At 39.2% G+C, this 25,026-nt stretch overlaps 1 protein-coding gene across 6 annotated transcripts in view; it reads right to left on the bottom strand.

The window, feature by feature from the left end:
- Window positions 1–25,026, bottom strand: part of LOC139946843 (SAM and SH3 domain-containing protein 1-like) — a 183,919-nt gene that overhangs the window by 120,301 nt on the left and 38,592 nt on the right. The window contains exon 1 of one of the 6 annotated variants that reach the window (XM_071944576.1): window positions 7,592–8,300. The exons of the other annotated variants lie outside the window; for them this stretch is intronic. Within the exon in view, the coding sequence (XP_071800677.1) occupies window positions 7,592–7,747 (156 nt within the window). The 5' untranslated portion in view covers window positions 7,748–8,300. Of the gene's footprint in view, window positions 1–7,591; window positions 8,301–25,026 lie in introns of those variants that run through there. 6 annotated transcript variants of the gene reach the window in all.

The following is a 25,026-nucleotide window of genomic DNA, read 5'->3' as shown; positions in this document are numbered from 1 at the left end:
TTTTTTAATGATGTCTATCCCAACTCACAAGTCCGGATGGCCACTTCAAGGTGAGTGCTGCACTTTTTAACTGATTTGGGCTATCCTCCCAAATCAACTGTCACAAGTGACACGTTGCCACCTACAAAATATACTCCTGGGCTGAAACAGGGTTTGCACCCTTCACAGTCCGTAAGGATGTAAGCATGGGTATCATCCATTATAGAATGCAATACTTTCCCAACTTTACACAATGTACATGTACATGTATGGATGTGAATATAAAATGTCCTATCTCTGCCTCTACATCTCGTTTTAAATATACAGCCTCTGCTTCACCCTAACCTAATTGTTGTCCTACTTTAAAAGCTTCCTAATATATGACTATCTAAATCATTGTAAACTTTCATATCCTAATATACTAAGTAATACTGTAAACTACTCATAATTTGAATATATTTATAAAACTTTGTAAAATGTGTAAGTTTGATGTAGGGCAGCAATGAAATAAATGTGCGCAAATACAAATAAAACAGCTCTGTAATAGCTTTATTTCTCAAAATGGCATTTTTCCAATTGGGCTGTTTTGTCATGGAAGGGGCCATGCCTAATGACTGCCTGCGCTTTGGTGGCGACAGCAGTCAAAGTTAGATTATGGACTTTACTTTGATCAGTACTTGACTGAAGTAATCATGATGGTTTTCAGCATGAAGTACTTTTGAAAACTTTAACTAATGCTTTGAAGTACCTGCGGAATGTTTTCCTACGGGGCTCTGGGAAAACACAAAGTCTACAAAAAGTACTTTATGGCATGAAGGGAAAATCCAAAGCACGTACTTGTGTAAGTTTTTAACTTCTGTGAACGTGTACAAGAACTGTCCTTAAAGGCAGTGGACACTATTGGTAATTACTCAAAATAATTATTATCATAATACCTTACTTGATTATGAGTAATGGGGAGAGGTTGATAGTATAAAACACTGTGAGAAACAGCTCCCTCTGAAGTGACTTAGTTTGCGAGAAATAAATGAAAGAAAAACACCCTTGTTGCACAAGTTGTGTGCTTTCAGATGCTTGAATTCGAGACCTCACCTTAGGTCTCAAATTCAATTCAAATATTTAAGTGGAAAAATTACTTCTTTCTCAAAAACTACATTACTTCAGAGGGAGCCGTTTCTCACAATGTTTTATAGTATCAACAGCTCTCCATTGCTCGTTACCAAGTAAGTTTTTATTCTAACAGTTATTTTGAGCAGTTACCAATAGTGTCCACTGCCTTAAATGCAGAATTTGGGGCATTGAAAGAAATTAACTCAGCTTCGCTCAGTGAAATGGAACAGTTCAGATTGCACAACATTGTACTCAAATGCATCTAATATTTGTATAATTAATATTTCCTCCCCAAAGAGTTCAACCTCTTGGATAAAACCTGAAGATCAAAATAGAAGATTCCAGTCAATAAAAACAAGCAAACTGCACGTACGCCAAACACGTTTAATCCCTCAATGACGTCTTTCAAAGAATATCGCACAGAAAAAAAAAACTCCTCAACACAACGAAAATTGGGGTTCCGATTTCCTGAGAAATTGTTTCACACGCACACAGAGTCAAGGACGTCTTTGGATACTCTCGCAAAATACCTGGGAGACCTTTACGGCACTTGTTTGTCCACAATTTAAACTTAATGAAATACGGTTGAGGAAACGTGATTTGTTCAATCCCGGTAATGCGTGCTAATTCATCCTTGTAACAATGTCAATATGGCAATGTGATTATATCCAATGTGCCTACGTTTAGCGTCTATATGTATGCGCGCACAAAAGAGAAAACTGTACGTCTTGACAAAACATGCCACAGTCAAGACGGCGGAAGAGATAAAGAGAAAAATGTATATTCGGTGCTGCCATTTCGCAGATTGACTTTTATTGATTTTTATTTTTTTCCGTCTTGTTTGAAAGAGATGTAATAAAGGTTAAAAGCCCACTGCTCACAGTATGGATTTTACAGAATTATTACAGCGTGGGATTTTGTTTTGCTCGACTGCTGGTAACATCAAAAAACCTCTTTGAGACACTATGAAAGGATTTGTTAAAAAAAAATTACAGCGACACCGTGAGGAAATATCTTTACAATCATGGAATCAAGATATCAACATCACCAACAACAACAACAATAATAACAATAACATCAACATCAACAACAACAATAACAGATCTTCCAATTGCCGACTATTGCGAGTTTTAAAAAAGCATTCCAAGGAGAGCATTTCAAGCTCAAATTGAACCCTTTTGTTTAACATATTCTGCTTTCTTTTGATTACTTTTTTATATACAACTTTTAATCTCCCAATTCTTTGTAAACATTTTCCATTTAAATGCAAAAAAAATAGTTAATGGCCTGGCGTTTGGACCCTAGCAGAGTATTTCTTGATTTGCTATTTCAGCAGGACACCGTGGTGTCTTTCCGTTTTTAACAATTTTGAGGGTGTAACACTTTTAAAGGAACACGCTTCCTTGGATCGGTCGAGTTGGTCTTTTAAAAGTGTTTGTAACCGTTTGTTATAAATGCATATGGTTAAAAAGATGATTTAAAAGTAGAATACAATGATCCACACACATACAACCTGTATGCCTCGAAATTGCGTGGTTTTCCTTTTACTTTGCGAATCACACAGTCGGCCATTTATGGGAGCCAAAAAATTGACTCCCATAAATGGCCGACCGTGTTTGTCGAAGAGGTAAAAGGAAAACCACGCAATTTCGAGTGATACTTGTGTTGATCATTATATTCTACTTTTAAAATATCTTTCTAATCACTTGCATTCTATAACAAACAGTTAAATACGCTTTTCAAAGACAAACTCGACCGATCCAAGGCAACGTGTTCCTTTAACAATCTTTTTTACAAATACAAAATTTTTGTACTGTGGGCCTCCATGGAAAGCAGAACTGGGCACTGATCGGAGTTGACCCTCATTAAAGATGACATAAAGAAAATAAAAACCAACAACAGTAATATATTGATCAACATTCACAGTGTTTATAAGAAAAACAAGAAAAGACTTCAACATGTTTTTCTTCAAGCAGATGAATTTTGCTTTCATTTCCATGCCGATATTTAACAATAAGGAAATTAAATCTCAATTGGATTCAAGACAAACAGGAAGGGAAAACAGACTACTGAGTTCAAGTCGATCAAACACTCATAATGAAACAGAGATGAATTAAACAAACTAATGGAATTGCTTGGGAAAGTCCCTGGACAGATCTATCCCAACACTATTAAAGCCATTGGACACTTTCGTAACAGAAAAAAAAAAAAATGAAATATTATTCCATGAAATGCTTTACTTTTTGAGAAAACATTAAAACAATTATCAATTCTCGATATTGAGAAGTACGGATTTAATTTAAACACATGTCATGACACGGCGAAACATGCAGAAACAAGGGTGGGTTTTCCCCGTTAATTTTCTCCCAACTCCGATGACCAATTGAGCCTAAATTTTCACAAGTTTGTTATTTTATATAAGTTGTGATACACGAAGTGTGGGCCTTGGACAATACTGTTTACCGAAAGTGTCCAATGGCTTTTAATAAAGATAAAGCTCATGAAACGTCAGCCGCTCTCTCTGGTCTGATGGCCAAATGCCAGTCAAAACACCAGGAGGACCCCTCAATATTCACAACAAGTGGCCCGGCTGACTATTTCAGTATTGGAAAGTGTCACTATTTCAAACTTGGGTGTGATCCACAGCAGTCATCACTTCTATGGCTTCTGACCAGCAACCCGACATAAAGATATTGACAAAATAGGCAGACTGCCAACATAGAGATAGATACAATGTACAGTTGGTAGAGCACCGGCACGTTAGACCAGAGGTCGTTGATTCAAATCCTATAGAAGAGTTTGTGGTAACACCATGTAATAACAATCTCTAAATGAGTTGGGGTGGTTCTGAAAAGAACCGTTGGATTAACTCGACGTTTCGATCAGTATGCTCTGATCGTCTTCTGGAGAATCCAACGGTTCTTTTCAGAACCACCCCAACTCATTTAGAGATTGTTATTACATGGTGTTACCGCAAACTCTTCTATATCTTATTTCCACCATGCAAAGTTTCAAAATCCTACTGGTTCAAATCCTGCTCTAGTTAATTTTCCTTTGTTCAACCCCAAATGAAGTTGGACTTTCTTCACACTTTGTTTGATGATTGCAATTCCCAAACCTCCTGCATGTCACGACACCCTCTTGTGGTGAGGGAGGGAAGGAGGGCGACAGAGTCTACTCCCTAAACGATGAAACGGGAGATACAAATGAGGAGAAAAGCGTTTTCCAACCCAAAGTGGATATTTTAGGGAGAAAAAAACTCTCCCTTTCGATCTTTTCAGCTGGATTTCAACCGGCGCATGAAGTGGTCTGTTCGGGGCAGATATATTACACATAAGTGTGCAATTTTCCAGTTGTATGACAGAAAATTACTGCCACTTTCTTCCATCCAGGGGGTCGATGGAGCTCCATTCCTGTCACATTCGGACAAAAGAACGCCATCTGATAGTCGTGAGGTGGAAAGGGAATAACTATCATACAGATTGCGTCTTCCCTTCGATGTTTTTATATTTTTTCCCCCCTTTTTTTCCGTGGACCCACAATTTCTCTAGAGCATGTTCCTGCCAACCGGTTTAAAGCACTTCCTCTAAACCTTACACCGGCAGTAAAGTGCATAAATTGTGTGCGGAGGGGTGCAATATTACAAGCCCCCGTTTGCCAAAAACAAACGCTCGACGTCTCTATTAGATTAAGGCAACATCGGCTTTGCAGTGGGGGGAGAGAAAAAAAATGGCTATTACCGGAAATGCCTCCCCTCTGTCTGAATAGGGTTTTTACTTGGAAACATTTTGTAGGGGGGACAAGTCTTTCCCGCCCTTAACTACAGTATCCCACTACGGGGAAGATACTGTTTCATTGTTTATCGACGATTTTTCTCCATTACTGTTCCTAATATGCTCAGGAGAGGCCCCCAACCTTTACACAAGTTCGTTCCCTCCGATTTGTAGCTCAGAGAGCAATTACGAAGAAAGCTTTTAAACACATAACCTCTTCCCCAATCGTCTGCACCAGGTTTTCTTTATGATCAAGCGGCGTTAGGCTTGGGTCATCTTTAGCGCTGGCTAAACAAGAACCACTCCGTTATCAAAATTATGTGGGCGACATTTTGCAATTCAAATTGTCTACAACAACATTGCGTATCATCGTCTTGAGACATTGACTCGAGTGGGGGAAGGAGAAACTTTTGAGGAAAAAAGTGTCTTATATTTTGACAAAAATTCTGAAGCGATTTCCAAGCACTTTGACTCAATGACACGGATCAGTGCCATCCATTAAAGCAAAAAATCAACCGGAGTGTGCGAGTTGTGGATAAATTTACAATATGATAACCATCAAAATAATATATTTGGTTCTACCCTTTGACCAAAATGTGTAGGGCTGTACACTCAGTATTTTCCAGTATTTTGTGAAAAAAAATCACAGTTCTTATCAGAACTGAGAAGAAGGCTTCTGGAAAATCCGAAAAGTCTACTCTGTGGTGAAGTGTGGTAGAATATGTGTATTAGCAATACAGTTCTCTAAAAAACAAACTCTACCTGGTGTTACCGCAAACCAAATATTAATACCTCACAATCCCATATCAACAACGTTCACAGAGATGAAAAAGAGAACACGCAAAACAAAACAATAATAAATCTCTGTTTAGAAGCTACTACTACGAAAAAAGCCAGGACAAGTCACTGGTCCCCCTGGCAAAGGATCGTCCATAAACTGGCTCACCCAATCTAATTGACGTACAGGCACTGGGCACACTTAGGGCTAATTTGTCCAATTAGGCCGTTGAATGTTCACAGGGGATAAATGATTAATCGTACCCTCCCCAGGGTTGCCGATTGCAACTCTTTCTCTTTCTTTCTTTTCTTCCAAGCACGTTAAGACGGATGGGGGGTATGGTTATATAAAACAAACAGATCTGATTATGGTGAGATGGTTGGCTATGTACATGTAGGTACATGTAGGGAGCCAGTGAGATTCATAGACATCACGTACACACGGTTTCTGCTAGAGTCTGGAAATAAGGCGTAGCTGTTTTTACCAAACTGTCAGAGTTAAAGACACTGGACAGTATTGGTAATTGTCAACGACCAGTCTTCTCACTTGCTGTATCTCAACATATGCATAAAATAACAAACCTGTGAAAATTTGAGCTCAATCGATCATCGAAGTTGCGAGATAATAATGAAAGAAAAAACACCCTTGCACACGAAGTTGTGTGCGTTTAGATGTTGATTTCGAGACCTCAAGTTCTAAACCTGAGGTGTCGAAATCAAATTGGTAGAAAAATTACTTCTTTCTCGAAAACTATGGCACTTCAGAGGGAGCCGTTTCTCACAATGTTTTATACCATCAATCTCTCCCCATTACTCGTCACCAAGAAAGGTTTTATGCTAATAATTATTTTGAGTAATTACCAATAGTGTCCACTGCCTTTAAATGAAGGAAAAAAATATAGGGAAACTACAAATATTTTCATCAGTTGTTACAAAATGATAGCTTGATCCATTGGGTAAACCTAACAAAATTTCCCAACTTCATAAAAATTCCCAGGAATGTTATTGAGGGTATTGAAAGCAAAAGTTGCCAGTTGATTCACTGGTTTCACTTTGGTGTTGAAAGATTTAGCTTACATTGTTTTTGACATGAGAAAAACTAAAAAGTGAACACTCTTTGATTACGAATTAAAGTAAAGAAACCATGCCATTAAAAAGTCTTCTACTAACTCTCTGATATTCTCTGATCAATACGTCAAGTTGTTGTACTACCGTAACGCTTCTCAGATCTGACAGTAACGCCTTTTAGAACCAAATTTGGGGGCATGTCAAAATACTTTATACTATTCCAGGCCTAGAATTAGACGCACGCCACAAAGGCCATGCCTCCGATGCCCCCAGGTCTTGGCCAAAAATTTTGCATTGACTTTAAGATTTTCCAATTTAAGTGCCCTTTGCAAAATGAAAAAGGCCTTGTTGCCCCTTTCAACATGTTCTAAAAATGAAATTCCAGGACTGCTATTGAAAGCTGCTGCACTTCTGACCAAGTAAGTTTTTATTGCCAGTAATTTTACAAGTGGTAACCAAATGTAGGCCTATTACCTTCCCCTGTAAAGACAGTGGACACTATAGGTTTTTGTCAAAGACCAGTCTTCTCACTTAGTGTATCTCAACATATGCATAAAATAACAAATCTGTGAACATTTGAGATCAATTAGTCGTCGAAGTTGCGAGATATGAATGAAATAAAAAAACACCCTTGTCACACGAAGTTGTGTGCTTTCAGATGCTTGATTTCGAGACCTCAAATTCTAAACTTGAGGTCTCGAAATCAAATTCTTGGAAAGTTATTTCTTTCTCGAAAATTAAGTCACTTCAGAGGGAGCCATTTCTCACGATGTTTTATACTATCAACCTCTCCCCATTACTCGTTACCAAGTGAGGTTTTATGCTGATAATTATTTTGAGTAATTACCAATAGTGTCCGGTGTCTTTAAGTAAGGCGTACATACCTGTATCTCGTGCAACCTGGTCAAATTAAAGAAGGGCCCCTGGTGTACTGGTCCAACTAAATTAATCGATACGCTCTTTCTTCTACGCTCTTCGTTTGCCTGTACCTGGCTCCTCCTTCTCAAGCTTGAGAACTTCGACTTGAAATCTTTACTCATTTTGACGTCCTCTTTTATTTTCAATCACGCCAGAAGAACAATGAATTTCTCCTCGCGCAGATTAAAGTCAACCCGTCCAACAAAGTTGTATTTTCTGTAATTCAGGTCGTCTTTTTGTTCAGGTACAAACGAAGCCTGCCTCGGACTGAAGCGGTTCGACGATAAGAAGAGATGTCAAACAATACCAGCTAAGTTTATTCCAAGAACTCAGACATCAAACGTCATTTCCTTCTCCACTCCTCAGTTGTTTCACAGTCGACTTGTCCATAAATAATCATCTTACAACAAACCGGAGTAAACTTGTAAATTGAGTTCAAGAAAGTTGCATAAAATCTTCCAGTCAGAACAAAACAGAGAGCTACATGTACGTTGTAAACTCACACCAGAAGTTGAACTAGAGATCTTCCCAGCCAGGCCTACAACGCTCCAGGGTGAACACAAATGTGGCGAAAAACGCACCGTAAAACAATACGAGCATGTTAAACCCAATACAAAAGTTTGCTAGCGGGAAGCAAGAGGCTAGGCTTACTGAATTTCTCTTGTGTTTGTTGAACGCGACTTGACGCTCGGAGACTTGGCAATAAAAAAAGCAACGATCATGGGAGTCTGTGAGTGTATGAGGTTTATATGCAGAAAATTTTAGTCGAGAGAACCGTGTAGCTATGGTGTTGATGCATCAGGAACATTTTCCTTTTTAACTTCCTGAACAAGAGCTGGGACTTTTGGTTGAAAGTCACAACCAGGAAGACAAAAATGTGGCCAGGGTTTATATCAAATTAAAAACAACATGTATTGTAAAAAAAACAAAAAGTAAACAACACTGTTTTGATATGAAGAAAATAAAACTCTCCAACTAGAATTTGTAGTAGAATTTGTTACACTGGTCTACAAGTGTGTTTCATCTTCTTAATTGTTTTTATGCCTTTTATTTTAAATATTTCATTTATGTTGATGATAAGCAAAAAATGGGAGCGGGGGGAACAAGGAAGCTTTGTCAAAATATCATTGAAACACTATCAAATCATAAAGCAGTGTTCAACAATGTTTGCAAAGCAAATAAATGTGCAGCCATCAAAGACCAGTCGTCAATTTCACCAAACTCTTCCTAACTTAGGATTAATCTTAGGACTTAGGACGGGTTCAGATCCGTATCCAAATACGTAGGACGCATTGAACCCTTCCTAAGTTAGGATGGGTTACTCGTCCTAACTCGAGTTAGGATTAATGATAGCGTTTCGTGAAATCGGCTGCAGGGCCCAATTTCATAGAGCTGCTCAAGCGCAACAAGTAGCTTAGCACAACAAAATTATGCTAACCAGAAAATGTTCCTCAGCCAAGCTACCATGTCATGTGAACACTTTGTGACTGGAACCTTGCTCGTTTGTGCTACGGGGAAAACTTTCAAGCAGCTACATGTACATAGAGCTGATAAAGCACACAAGTGGTTTAACAAAATTATGCTTAAAGCCATTGGACCCTTTCGGTACAGAAAAAAAAAAAAAAAGTTCACAGATTTACAAATAATTTACAGGGTTTACAGAAGGTAATGGTGAAAGACTTCTCTTGAAATATTAGTCCATGAAATGCTTTACTTTTTGAGAAAACGGTAAAACAATATAAATTCTCGTTAACAAGAATTACGGATTTGTTATAAACACATGTCATGACACGGCAAAACGCGCGAAAACAGGAGTGGGTTTTCCCGTTATTTTCTCCCGACTCCGATGTCCGACTGAGCCTAAATTTCCACAGGATTGTTATTTTATATATAAGTTGTGATACACGAAGTGTGGGACTTGGACAATACTGTTTACCGAAAGTGTATAATGGCTTTAATAGAATAAGATTACCAGCCAAAATAAGATCTCACATGTACTATGACCGGATGGTATCCTGCTTATTTTTGCTAAGCAGATTTCTTTTTAAGCACCATTTTCTGCTTAAGCAGCTCTATGAAACTGGGCACTGTTTGCTAATTATGATTAGTTAATGTAGTTCTGTGGGGAAAGACTTTTTTCTTATGTTTTATACACAATTTCAAAAAAGCTAGGCAATTTAAGCTCAAAACAGAAAAAAGCAGGAACTGAAAGAGTTACAAGCTGACTGAAAGAAAGTCAAAATATATACTAGCATTAAAAATAAAAGTTAACAGTAAAAAACAAAAGTGTGTAATGCGATGACTATAGATTTATACATTCATTGTGCAACACGTGTCCTGGAGGTAGACTTTGTCATTTGTATAGATGAGACACCAGCAGCCTAGCGGCCATTGGTTTTAAGTCACCCAACGCACAAAGCATCAAAGCCAACCGACATCTCACAAGAAGTCTTAAGTAAAGTGTTCATCCTTAAGTCCCAGGTGCGACGACGAGGGGACCCTTGTTCCTTGTATCATCCTTAAAGGAGAGTTGTGGAAAAAGTATGGGGAAAAAAATCACAGAGGCTCCTGAAATGACCAGTGCAAAACTTAATTATACAAATAAGATCAGTAGAATCAAGCTTTAATGTTTCTGATCAGCAGAGTGTGGGTTCGAGTTCTGGTCGTGCCACTTGTGTCCTTCTGCAAAACACTTGATTATTATTGTTGCATCCATTGGATGGACGTAAAGTCGTAGGTCCTTTGTGTTGTGTAACACAAGTAAAATGGCCCAGTGCACTTATCATAAAGAGAAGGTGTTCTTCTGGTGTTTTATTAGGATTAGGTCTCATACTTTAAAGGGAAGGTACACATTTGGTAATTGTCAAAGACCAGTCTTCTCACTTGGTGTATCCCAACATAAGCACAAAATAACAAGCCTGTGAAAATTTGAGCTAAATTGGTCATCAGAGTTGGGAGAAAATGATGAAAGAAAAAAACACTCTTGTTGGACGAATTTGTGTGCTTTCATTTAGGAATAAAAGACTTCTAGCTAGAAGTCTTTAATTATTTTAGTGAGAAATTACCTCTATTTCAAAATCTATGCTACTTCAGAGGAAGCCGTTTCTCACAATGTTTGATATTATCAACAGCTCTCCAATGCTTGTTACCAAGTCAGTTTTTAAGTAAATATTTGTTTTGAGTATTTACCAAACGTGTACCTTCCCTTTAAGCAAGATATAAATGAAAAGTATTATCATTAATATTATTATTTTTACACACTTTTAAGTATTTCAAAAAAAAGTCAACATTCATCAAAATTAAAAAGGTTGCGAAAGGGGGAAAAAAACATCCTTATGATAAGGTACAGTCAGTATACTGAAGCAAAAAAAAAGTGCCGCTCTTGCTCCACATTATTCTCCAGCTGCCCGTAGTCGGACATCAATAAGTCATTGACATCTTTATCTATCATCCTGCGCCTTTGGAAAACCCCCGAGCAGAAGCTTGCACAGCATCAATCAAACAACACTGTCAGCAAAATCACTCCGATCTTTTTGCATTATATATCCAACTATACCGCAGAGTTTCCCACAGACAGTGGAAAAAAAAATAATAAGAAGTAGTAGACAAAAAGAAGATACAACAAAAAAAGCGCAAGCCATGTGTAATATTCTAGAAGTTGCTATAAGCTCACTGAATATTTCAGGAGATATTCCTCGATCTTTATGACTTGCAGATGTATACAACCTGTGCGCGTGGGGCTTGCGGGTAGTTAACGCTTAATAGTCTATAGGTTATAGTGTATATCCAGGGAGCGGACTGGATGGGTGTTTCAAGCCTGTAAGCTTTATTTTTGAAAGGGCAAGGGCACCAAGGCATTTTCTCCGTGGTAAAGGGCACCCTATGTATGAGGAACTTGTACATTTCTACTGGAGCATTTCAAGGGCACCAAGTCAATGACCAGGGGCATGGATGCAATCACCTCTGTTGCCTCCGTAAAATATCGGGCCTGCTTCGTTTTTGAAAGGGCAAGGGCACCAAGGCATTTTCTCCTTGGTAAAGCACACCCTATGAGGAACTTGTGAAATTTCTGCTGGAGCATTTCAAGGGCATCAGTGCAATGACCAGGGGGCATGGAGGCAACTGCCTTTGTTGCCTCCGTGAAGTATCAGACTTGGGGTTTGGGTTTGGGTGGGGGGGGGAGGGGGGTTCAAAGCACTTGTAATGAGTTTTTGAGCTCTGCCCTTTGTCATTGATTACCAACAAAAAGTCTCTGTTTCATTTTGAATTGGTGCAGTCTCAAGTTTCTTCCAACGTATCGTAATTTGGGTGTGATCCCTGGCTACACGGCAGTTAACGGTTGTATGGCTTCTGACTGGCACCCCCAAACAAAGATATTGACAAAATAGGGACACAGCCAATATAGGGCTAGATAGCTCAGTTGGTAGAGCGCCGGCACGTTAATTCGGAGGTCGTTGGTTCGAATCCCACTCTAGTCATTTCTTTGTTCAACCCCAAAATCAAAAACGTATAATTTTATTACATTGAGTTCAAAGCACTTCTTACAAGTTTGTCATTGATTACCAACCACAGTTCCCCCCCCCCCCCCCCCCCCCCCCCCCGTTTTATTTTAATTAACTCAGTGTAGTCGCAAGTTTCTTCTAAAGTATAATTTAAAAAATTTATTATATTGAGTCCGGAGCACTTGTAATAAAATTTTGAGCTCTGACGTTTGTCATCGATTACCAACACCAAGAGTTCACACGTCTTATTTGAACTTGGTGTAGTCTTGAGTTTCTTCTAATGTATAACTTTATAAAAAAAAAAAAAAAACAGTGAGGGTTTTCTTTTTCCGTTTCTCGCACTCTCAGTCTTGTCTTCTCCTCGTTCCCCTGAGGGGTTTGACTGTCAGTGACATCACATCTCCATAGCAACATGAAGGTCCCACTTCATTGAGGAAGAACCAGACTTGTCATGGGGGAAAGTGTTTTGTGTTTGAAGAGAAATTTGGGAATATCCAACATTAAGGACTATTTCCCTTTAAACCGACCTTGTCCCATACCCTGCCCACAAATAAGGAGCGTTTCTTAGAGACACTGGACACTAAATAATTGTTAGCATAAGATGATACATGTACTTTGTAACAAGCAGTGGAGAGCTGCAGATAAAAAAAAGAATGAGAAACGGTTTTTGAGAACAAGGTAATTTCTCACTCAAATGTTAAAATACTTAGGGACTGAAGCCTTTTTGAGGCATCTGAAAACACACAAAATGTGCAACAAGGGTGTAATTGTTTCATTATTCTCTTGCAGCTTCGCTGGCGAATTGATCCAAACCGTTCCTTTTTTTATTATTTTATATTCTGGGATACACCGAATACTGGTCTTTGACAATTAACAAATGGTCCAGCAGCAGATTTTCACGAAACGCTAGGATTAATCCCATCTTGAGTTAGGACGAGTAACTCATCCTTAACTTAGGATTTATCTTAAGGTGTTCATGTTACAGACAGTGCAAGGCTGGGACTAATTCTAAGTTAGGAAGAGTTTGGTGAAATTGACGGCAGTGCCTGTAAACATAAGTTCTGAATAGAATTGAATGGCAATACAGGATGGCATATAAGTTCCCTTTAATTCCGCCCCCCACCCCTCCTCTACCCCCTACCCTCCCCCTCCACAAACATAACACAACGTGCAAGGTTGTCTGATATTTGTTCATCTCTTCTTCGATCGACCAAGACTCAACAAAAGTAGCTGCACGCAACGAGCAAAAAGAAGATGCCTTTTATGACTGCAGTCAGAAGTAGCAGTCGGTCGGACGACAATCAGATAAAAAAAAGTGGAAAACTCTCGGCAGTGAAAACAGCGGGGCCGTTTCCTTTAGTAATGGGTCAAGGGCAAGGACAACCCAGGAACAGGGGAAAGACAAACACAAAGTGTGCACCGGGATTCTGATCAGGTGTGGAAATCTGATGGTCGGCTGCGATTGTAGAAAAACTGACATTTACGGAGGGTTGCTGCCTGCCTGGAAATTTAGCAACTTGGCTGCACGTACATGTAGCCTACAATGTATGCGTACAACAGCCATCCATCTGTACAGTGTACATTAAGAGTGTACATCTCATATTGTATGTGGATGAACATGTTTTGTAGTTGAGTATTTGAATACAAGTATGTGTACAAGTGAAGATGAGTATTAGTTTAAAGGCAGTGGACACTATCTGGTAATTGTCAAAGACTAGCCTTCACAGATGGTGTACCTCAACATATGCATAAAATAACAAACCTGTGAAAATTTTAGCTCAATCAGTCATCGAACTTGCGAGATAATATTGAAAGAAAAAAACACCCTTGTCACACGAAGTTGTGTGCATTTAGATGGTTGATTTCGAGACCTCAAGTTCTAAACCTGAGGTCTCAAAATCAAATTCGTGTAAAATTACTTCTTTCTCGAAAACTATGGCACTTCAGAGGGAGCCGTTTCTCACAATGTTTTATACCATCAACCTCTCCGCATTACTCGTCACCAAGACAGTTTTTATGCTAATAAATATTTTGGGTAATTACCAATAGTGTCCACTGCCTTTAAGTGAAGAGTCCTAGAATGAGTAATAAACAAGAAAAGATGAACACTTAAAGGCAGTGGACACTATTGGTAATTACTCAAAATAATTAACGAGTAATGGGGAGAGGTTGGTAGTAAGAGAAACGGCTCCCTCTGAAGTGTCGAAGTTTTTGAGAAAGAAGTAATTTTCCACGAATTTGATTTCGAGACCTCAGATTTAGAATTTGAGGCCTTAAAATCAAGCAACTGAAAGCACACAACTTCGTGTGACAAGGGTGGGTTTTTTCTTTCGTAGTTATCTCGCAACTTAGACGACCAATCGAGCTCAAATTTTCACAGTTTGTTATTATATGCATGTGTTGAGACACATCAATTTAAAAGACTGGTGAATTAGCAATAGTGTCCAGTGTCTTTAACGGTTAACTGGTTAATTGTCCCAATCCTAGAGCATGGGCACCTTATGTCTTTTCATTCAGTAACAAATGTGAAGTGTCACATTTATAACACTACGCAAATCATACTGCCAGTTGCATTTGCCAATATGAACAAATCATGATTTTCATCCAATCTCCCCTCCCCGAACCGCGTTTTTTAAAGGGTCTATGTAACTTTTGTAGGACAAAAAACACAATGTCCACATATTTACACTAAACTTACACAGTTTGAAGATAATGATAGTAGAAAGCTTCCCTGAAATCATCACGTGCTGAGGTGCTGTAGTTTTGGGGAAATGAGTAAAACAATGTCATGAAAATAATTTTCGTCTCATAAAACGAAAATTATTTTAATAATTTACAGACGTATTTTCGTGACATTGTTTAACTCATTTCTCAAAAACTACAGCACCTCAGTAAGTAATATTTTCAGGGAAGCTTTCCACTATCGTTATCTTCAAACCCTGTAAGTTTAATGTAAATCTATGGACATTTTGAAAAGGTACCCAATTCCTTTAAAGTAAGAAAATCACCTGCCGTAATCTCTTTTTTATTCCAGAATGCAACAGCTCAGCAGCAGAGCGAACGCAAACTGAACGTGCGGTATATTATCGGCTGGACAGATCGAGGCACCAGCGAGCAAATACAAGTCGGTCAATAGGGGGTGGGGGGCGGGGGAATGTGCTCCCGATGTAAATACAATCCTGTCACTCGTGATACGCATCCGAGAAATCGTGAAATTGAGCAATGGGTGCTGACACTTGTCGCGGGTTGTACCAGTCAATTAGTTCGGTGCACTGATTAGGGGTTAATGCATTGGTGGACGTATTGCTGTACAATGGGTAGGGGAGTGACAGATTTGCACGCCACGTTAGATTTGTCTTTGAAAACGAGAAGACCACGAAACAAAAAAACACTTCCTGTCATTATTTGGGAGACACTTCCTGTCACTATTTGTCTTCTTTTGTTTGCTCTAAAAGCTTCAATTCATCTTTGTATTTGACAGGGGACACGTTTGAATTGGTTTAACTCAGCTGCGGGATAATTTCATGGATTTATTCAGTTTTCAGTTCAGGTTTATCCCCATTTTGACATGATTAAAAGAATCAGATACCGAAACTGTGTTTTAAACCTAACTTGAGGACTCTATGCGTATAAAGTCTGCCCATTTTAACAGTTGGCTCTCTATTCTTAAAAGCTAAGTGCTGAATGCAAATATTTTGTTCTTTATAAAAAAAACTTAAATACTTCTTTAAGTATTCAGTAATTATTTTTCTAGCCCGCGAGGATTCCAACCTTTTCAAAATTCACCTTAGCATATTTTATTTGAATAATTTGTGCCAAAGTTCATAAATTATTAAACTGGGCTTCAGCATCCCTGCACAAAGCTGGTCCCCAGAAAAAAATAACTGCACCTCTGAGCTGTGTTATTTTTCAGAACATTTGACATCATCATTACTGGATCGTGTAAGTTTTATGCAAAACTTTGCTCCAAGACAAATTTGGTTTTCTTTCCAATTTTGTAATGTTCCTTTAAAGGCACTGTACACATTTGGTAATTGTCAAAGACCAGTCTTCTCACTTGGTGTATCTCAACATAAGCATAAACAATAAGCCTGTGAAAATTTGGGCTCAATCGGTCATCAAAATAGCGAAAAAAATGATAAAAGAAAAAACACCCTTGTTGGGCGCATTTGTGTGCTTTCAGATAGGAATAAAAGACTTCTAGCCAGAAGTCTTTAAATATTTTTGTGAGAAATTACCGCTTTCTCAAAAGCTACGTTACTTCAGAGGGAGTCGTTTCCCACAATGTTTTATACTATCAACAGCTCTCCAATGCTCGTTACCAAGTCAGCTTTTAAGTTAATATTTGTTTTGAGTAATTACCAAACGTGGACCTTCCCTTTAAGAGTAATTACAAAAGTAAAACCTTCCCTTTAAGAGACACCTCAAGCATGCCAAGAAGATAGCCACGCCATTGAGGAAATCTTCTGGAGACATTTCACGGTTCATTTCTTTCGTTGATTTCAGCCATGAGCAATGGAGCGTACGGTCCAAATGTTCCAGGGCTCCAAGCCCCCCATGAGGGCTTTTCCCAAAGCTCCCAGGCGCTGTTTTTTAGCTTTCCTTTCCCTTTGGTATCAAACATTTAAGTCTGTTTTGATAAAAAGAGTGATGTCACGTTACCGTGGTAACATATCAGGTGATTGTTTACACAATCTCCGAGAGTTTGTATTGTTTCATTGCAGCACTACTTGAAAGGGAAGCTTTAATACCTCTGAAAAAAATATGATTAGAATTGTGTAAAAGCCGGTATCCCAAAAAAAGGTTGGTGTTAGGCGTGAACCAAGGCTCGATTCCAACTATCTCCGCCCCCCTCCTCAAAAAAAAAGGGGGGAAGAAGAAAATTACTTTTTGTTGCATGTTTTTCTCACTGTAAGATTTAAAGAAACTGGACACTATTGGTAATTGTCAAAGACCAGTCTTCTCACTTGCTGTATCTCAACATAAGCATAAAATGACAAACCCGTGGAAATTTGATCTCAATCGGTCATCGAAGTTGCGAGATAATAATGAAAGAAAAAAACACCCTTGTCACACGAAGTTGTGTGCTTTCAGATGCTTGATTTCGAGACCTCAAATTCTAAATCTGAGATCTCGAAATCATCTTCTCTAAAAAAAACTACGTTACTTAGGAAGGAGTTGTTTCTCACAATGTTTTATACTATCAACCTCTCTCCATTATCCGTTACCAAGTGAGGTTTTATGCTAATACTTTTTTTGAGTAATAACCAATAGTGTCCACTATCTTTTAAAGTTATTTGTAATTACTGCCTGAATTTTTTTTATGACAAAGATTTTTTTATCACTTACTCACTTACTCAGTCGACCCAAGTTGTTGCGTTGCCGCATGCTTGAGTCGGCTTTTTATATAATACATGTAAAAACAAGCCAAAGTTCAAATGAAACTGAACAAATTTGGAGACCAATTTATACGTACAAAGATGTACATTGATGAAAAATTGGTAAAATTTAGAACCTAATCATTTTAAATCAAATCTGCATCCTAGTACAAGAGAAACCGAACAAACCACTGTCCCTATAAGATCCTTCTCTAAGTTGACAATTTATTTCCCTACTTTCTTTTCTAGCCTGTTTCACTCCACTGCAGGAGGAAAGCCTGGAGGAAAATTTTGCTTTCTCCTAGAAAACAACCTTGTGTTGTGTCCAAAACAGACATCCAACCTCCCCCCCCCCCCTCTCCATCCCCCGTCCCCCCAAAACAAGCCTTGATTGATCTCTTCACTATTCCGAGAACTAAAGTCAAACCGACATGAAATGTTCCGAGGCAAGACATGGATGGGGGGAGGCGCCACAGTGATAAAACACTTTACGGGACACAGGGGGTACGTGTTAAGAGTTGTGCCAGCTCGAATTAACACAAGTTCACTTTTTGAAGGAGTCACTAAATTGACAGAAATGAAAGCCAAAGTGATGTTGGAAAATGCTTTTTAGGGGTTGATGTCAGACAAGGCACGCCAAGTCTGGGGAGGGGGGGGGGGGGGGTGGGACGGGACATCGAGTGTGTTTGCAAGTGAAACCGCCGGCTGATAGCAAAAAGAGGCCTCTATGTATGACATGGTAACCACGGCAACCGGCTTATTTCTGCACCTGGTTTTGAATTGAAGTATTTACATGCACTTTCGTGAACGGTCTGTTTGAAAAAACAGAACTTTGTTGACGTGTTTTTGTGTCAACAATTTCCCATTTACATTGTTTTCTTATTTTAAAATCTCTTCATTCATGTGCAATATCAACACATTTGGTAATAAATGTCCACATCCAGTTCTGAGGTAGGATGGGGGGAAAAGTCAAAAGATTCTGCAGGAATCCCTTGACATATTTGTAGTTCATGTTTTTCTCAAACCTGTTAAGTTTGACATGTACAAATATTTTACTGACCAGAAGTGACCTGACTTTCTGCCTAAATGACGTTCTTGATTAAACTATTGTTAACCTCTATTTGATAGTTTTGTGATCATGGTTCTACAATTTAGTCGATTACTATTTTAATATTTTCCTGCTATTGAACACCCTAGTTTTTGTGATGCCACAAATAATGAATGTCTTGTTTTGTTTATGTCTATATTTTTGTTCTTACAGCCTACACCAGGTTTGGGGCCATGGCCTTTGTTGAACCTAGGTTGGCTTTCACAAAGAGTTAAAGGAACACGTTGCCTTGGATCGGACGAGTTGGTCTATAAAAAAAGCGTTTTTAACCGTTTGTTATAAAATGCATATGGTTGGAAAGATGTTTTAAAAGTAGAATACAATGATCCACACAAGTTTGCCTCGAAATTGCGTGGTTTTCCTTTTACTGTGCGAACTAACACGGTCGGCCATTTATGGGAGTCAAAAATTTGACTCCCATAAATGGCCGACTGTGTTAGTCGACGAGGTCAAAGGAAAACCGTACAATTTCGAGGCATGTTTGTGTGGATCATTGTATTCTACTTTTACAGCATCTTTCTACCTATATACATTTTATAACAAACGCTTTTCAAAGACCAACTCGACCGATCCAAGGCAACGTGTTCCTTTAAAGACACTGAACAGTATTGGTAATTGTCAAAGACTAGCCTTCACAGGTGTATCCCAACATATGCATAACAAACAAAAACCTGTGAAAGTTTGAGCTCAATCGGTCATTCGGAAGTTGCGAGATATTAATGAAAGGAAAAAACATCCATGTCGCACCATGGTCGCACAAAGTTGTGCGCTTTCAGATGCTTGGTTTCGAGACCTCAAAGGTCTCGAAACCAAATTCGTGGAAAATTACTTCTTTCTCGAAAGCTATGTCACTTCAGAGGGAGCTGTTTCTCACAATGTTTTATATTATCAACCTCTCCCCATTACTCATATTTAAGAAAGGTTTTATGTTTGAGTTATTACCAATAATGTCCACTGCCTTTAAGACTCTAGTCTTATCTCGAGTTAGGACAAGTTACTCATCCTAACTTAGGACTAAACTTAAGTTTTTAATATCTCCAAAGAATAGTCCTAAGTTAGGACTAGTCCTAAACTTTTTGTGAAATCAATCTCTGGTCTCTTATATTGGCCTTGGTGTCTTTTGAAAAGTTTCCCATAGACCATTTAAGATTTTCCAAATGAAGTGCCCTTTGCAAAATGAAAATAGCCTTGCCCTTCTGAACATGGAATTCCAGGGCTGCTACACACACATTTTCTTACAAAATTAATACAAAAGTTAATGTGAACGTTTGCTTGCGTTGTTGGTTACTGATGTCCCAGGGAACTATGTTCCCTGGAGAATTAACACGGGCTTGAGGAGGAGAATTCTATCAGAAGAAGTTCGCCATATTGGGGGGGGGGGGGTAAAGAATCTCCTTCCCAACTGGACAAACAAGTCTGATGCCCAACGCAACTTTTTATCATTCATCCCAAAAGGAAATTTTTTTTTCCCAGAAAGAACTATGCCAAACTTATTAATCACTGCTGATGGTGCCTGTCACGTTCCTCGTCTAATAATGACAGTTAATTTTCAGTCCGCTCAATTAAACTTTGAAAACGAAAAGAAACTTGCGGAGTGTTTTTCTCCTGGGACACTTCATTCCCCCGCAAGTTTCCAAGAGGGTTAAACAAAAAAAGAGGGGTAATGTCTTCTAAAAAATGACAAGCCTCGGGTTTTCTCCCTTCATCAGGCGGCTATTGGATTCACTTATAATTACCCTCTAATTATATTTCTGGCATGGTTAGTCAAGTGTGCCTCATCATACATGAGAAAAAAAATCTGTGTTTTTTTTCACGATTTGGAGAAGGGCAAAGAGGGCCTGCAGATAGAACGTGTAGATTGGTTGTATGCGGTGTCGATTAGAGCCAACTCTCCGGTGTAATGGGGGGTAGTTAGCTGGTCAGATTGTCTTGTTGGATGGCCTAAAGAGAATGGTAATCACACGGCAAGACTGTTTCATGGAATCTCTAGCTTTCTCGTGCCAAGTCGTTAAACCACTGCCGACTGTTGAACATGAATGTTTGATGAGGGAGCTACCGAGCTTTGGTAATGATGTCATTAATTTTCAACAGAAGGAGAAGCTATTGCGAGATGCAAACTTGGCTTTTTTTTTTCTTCTTCATGTTCCAGGACTGTATGCTTCGTTTTACAAAGGGCAAGGGTATCAAGGTGTTTTCTCCTCGGTTAGAGGGCACACTATGAGGAGATTGTAACACATGAGTATGGACCAAGTCAGTGACTGTGGAGGAAATCGCCTTCGGTTGCCTCCGTGAAGTATCAGGCCTGACTGATCTCAAGTAATAAAATGTCCCCTCATTCAACTAAGCGAACGTAGTACTAGTAGTCGCAGCCGATTTTCCTACTTTCTGCCCAGGTAGTAATTCAAAGGCAGAAAAGTTCTTTTCAGAACTGAGAAGTCTCCCAAATTCTGAAAAATCTACTTCGCGGTATGGATAGAAAGACAAAAATGTTCTCAAAAGAAGATTATCTACACATGGTGTTACTGCAAACCAAATATAGGATGGTCCTAGTAGCATTATTGACAATCTCAACCTTGTCACAAAGACAATGCCCAGTAACAGCGTTCTGGCATTTTTAGATAACACAGCGTTCAGACGTTTTCAGAGACAACAGGCTTTGTGGTTACATCCGAAACATGTCTGTCATTATACATCCAGCTGCCTAGCCCAGCAATGAAAACAAAGCAGTGTCAACACACAGGGATACCAGTGCTTGAGGGGACCAGTGAACCATTAAGGTCCCAACCTGAATGGGCTCTGCCACAACAAGTCCAACCCACCTAATCCAGTGACCTGAGGGCGCGTTTCCATATTATCCTTAACCTTGCATTTTGACGTTCAAAAGGGCGACATCTCTGCGGGCAGGTGGGCTGAAAAATTTGAGGACCCATCTTTTGTTTAAAACACACAGGTTTTTTTTTTTTTAAGCGTCACCAGTTTTGGTCGGTGGTTGGTGTTGGAAAACCTACATGTACTTAAAAGATTTAACACTGGAAGTGGCAGCTGAAAATAATAGTTCAATATTTCAAGAGTGGTAAACCACGCTCAGTCTAAATAATTTACAAGATGCAAAATTGCTTGGCCAAATCATTTCCTATCCCATGTATCTATACAAGGTCTTATGTGGTTTACTGGTAAGAGGTTTACACTGTCATGTTTACAGAAACAAGTACACAGTACATGAATGGTATGTTTGTACACCCCTGGGGCGTCACATACTGAGACACAGAACCAACAAATAAACAATTTGTTCTTGTCACATCCCTACATCATGATCTTTCCAAATAAGTACATTGGACGGGAGAACACAATGCCCGGCCTCCCCGATGGAGGAAAACCTTGGTGCAACACTAACAAGATACAAAAATAGTTGATGGCCAGCCGATGATTTCACCAAACTCTTCCTTGCTTAGGATTAATCTTAGGACTTAGGGCGAGTCAAATTCCAAATCCATAGACGTTAGGACGCATTGAACCCATCCTACTCGTCCTAACTCGAGATAGGATTAATTTTAGCATTTCGTGAAATCTGCTGCTGGGCCTAATTTCATAAAGCTCTTTACTTAAGCAGAAAATTCTACTTGACAATTGTATTTTGCTATTAGCGAAAAATGAGTGGGGTGCCAGTCACAACAATGTAAACTTGATGGACTCCCGGCTGCTTAGCAGTTTCTACTGAGTAGTATTTTTTGTGCTTAGCAGGTTTTTGGGCCCTGATGTTGAACTTAGCAGTGTCATGCCTTAAACCACTGTTTCTTCTCAGAATCACCACAACTCAAATTATGTGTGTCCACAAACCTCAGTAGATTATGAAAAGATCCTGAAACAAAGGCTTGCTCCTCCTACCATCTCTTAATCAGAGAGATGCTGTATCAATCCCAAGCCATGCCGCCCTCCACAAGCCCCCATTGTTTCCCCGTCTACAAATCCCGTCTTGACCGACAGATCTCCACAAATAACCCCCAAAACATTGAACCAGCCCTCTCCGAAAAGAAGTAGAAGTATTAATCAGGCAACAGTAGAGAACATGTCCCTAGGCTAAAGTGACTAGACATGAAACAATTTCAAAACCTGAGTTAAAATTGACAGGTTTCTGACAGCCTTCTGAATACAATATGATACCACAATTGCCCAGATAATGTTACATTAAACATCTTCCCTCCAAATCGCATTTCGGCATTTTGAGCAAAGACAATAAAATAAAATAAAATTTTTTTTCTAAACCTCAGGGGTAATTTCCAATGGAATTGCATTTTAACTAGAAGCTTTCGGAACATTCTTGCATTCTTTTCTTTGCTTTCGATGACAAACGGGGATGATTCGACGATAACACAAAACCTTTGTTTTCAAAAGCGTTTAATGGAGTAGTGGTCCTACGAGTTTCGCCCGAGGGGGGAATTTATCGGGTGCTGGTTATTAAAAACGTTTCTCTGTCGTTCCCGGTGCATTGTTCTTCCCCCTTTGGGTTGGGTCGTATTCCGAATGATAAAACTCAGCTCCTCGGATTACGTCCGTGAAGCTCTAATTAGATCAGGGGAAAAAAAAGAGAATAGAACCAACAGTTGAACCCACAATACGATGGAAATTGCCAAATTATCGGCACGCGGTCTGCCATAATTTATCCATTGCGGTAATCTGTAGTGACAGATCTGATAACGTGGTCTACCTTTTACGCTTTTTATAAAGTTTTCTTTTTTCAAATATGGAATTATCTCATTAAAAAAAAAACAGCGGTAACTGTAGACACTTAAGTTTTGTATTTTATATTTTGTCCACCATTTATGAGAGAAGCTTTTATTTCGAGGATAAAGACTCCTGATATGACAATGTGAACTGTGTCTCTATATAAATTTGGATTGCGTTAAAGACACTGGAGACTATTGGTAACTGTCTTCACAGTAGGTGTATCTCAACATATGCATAAAATAACAAACCTGTAAAAATTTGAGCTCAATAGGTCGTCGAAGTTGCGAGATAATAATGAAAGAAAAAAAAAACATCCTTGTCACACGAAGTTGTGTGCTTGGGGGGGGGGGGGGGCTTGAAGAAGAAAAATCAGTCTGTCATCCCACAGACACGGCTGGACATTAATTTTTGTATCACTTAGTACATGAGTGAGAGACTCATGGTTGTCATGATGATCTATACTCACCAACTGTAATTTAGAGTGCTAGGTAGTTGGCGACAGTTCACAAGCATTAACTTGTGTTGATCATCATGATCATTGAAGGATTTTTATTGAAAAATGTCTTGTAGACATACTTTTAAGTGGGAAACATTTGACGGACAGAAACCTGTGTTAAGATTTTAACCCTCTCCTTAAAGGTGCATATTCCAAGGTGCCTCGAAAACATCCATATATGACTAACACTGTGAAGTAACCAATCCCACACTTTCCTGTCTTTGTAGTTCGAACAGTGCCACTGCAGAATAAGAACCAAGGTCAGCGACCTTTTTTCTCTTGCAACACTGGTCCAAATACAGCTTGAGCTGTACTGGCAACACTTTGGGCTATGCTTCTGCTCTCTACTTCAGCATGTGTGCCTCAAAATGCCGCTGTTGAGGCATAGCGAGGGTATGGGGATGGCTGTCTCAAGAAACACACTTGTAGTAGGAGGTTTTGGTTTGGCAGACTTGGCAGAGATGGTGAGCAATGCTTTTTCCAGTTAACCACTTTCATTGAAGCACTTTGGGCTATGGCTCTACTATCTACATCAGTATGAGTGTGCCTCACAATGAGTGTGCCTCAAAATGCTATTGTGGTATAATGAGGTATGGGGTTGGTGTGTCCAGAAACACACTTACATGTATATAGCAGGAGGGTTGTACACAATTTGATTTGGCAGATTTGCTTGAGATGGTTGTGCATTTTAAACCCACCCGAGTAACGCCTTTGATTTCGTTCACAGAACTCAGGAGGGTAGTGAGTATTCAGTGCTAACACAAATCGGTGAAAGGGTAAACCCAAAATAAATTGTATCCCTGATAGGTAGCCACAAAACTTCAACTTGATCATCTATCAAAACAATTGTACCTGAAATCCTCACTATCTCTCAGCCCTCATAACGCCCTTCTTTTTTTTTTTTAAGGTCTATCCAAAAAACGCAGTCAACTAAACTAGGCTTCAGACATAACCGAATCAATCGGTACACACTTTTAAGTCGATCTTTCCCACGACCGCACTGTATCGTTCCAGTCTTATCCCCCGTGTTCACTCCACTGGCAAATCAGAGGTGTGCAAATTGTGCCAGTGCGCCACGCTTAACACTTCCCCCCGACAACATCCCGCAGGTATGCAACAAGGGGATGTGTAGACCAGTCTTCTTTTTTTTATTCTTTTTTTTTTTTTTGGAGGGGGGGAGAGGTCTTCTACT

Source organism: Asterias amurensis, chromosome 14 (assembly GCF_032118995.1).
Source record: "Asterias amurensis chromosome 14, ASM3211899v1".
NCBI lineage: Eukaryota > Metazoa > Echinodermata > Asteroidea > Forcipulatida > Asteriidae > Asterias > Asterias amurensis.
The sequence above is the reverse complement of the archived record's forward strand: the minus strand, read 5'-3'. Positions and strand labels throughout refer to the sequence as shown.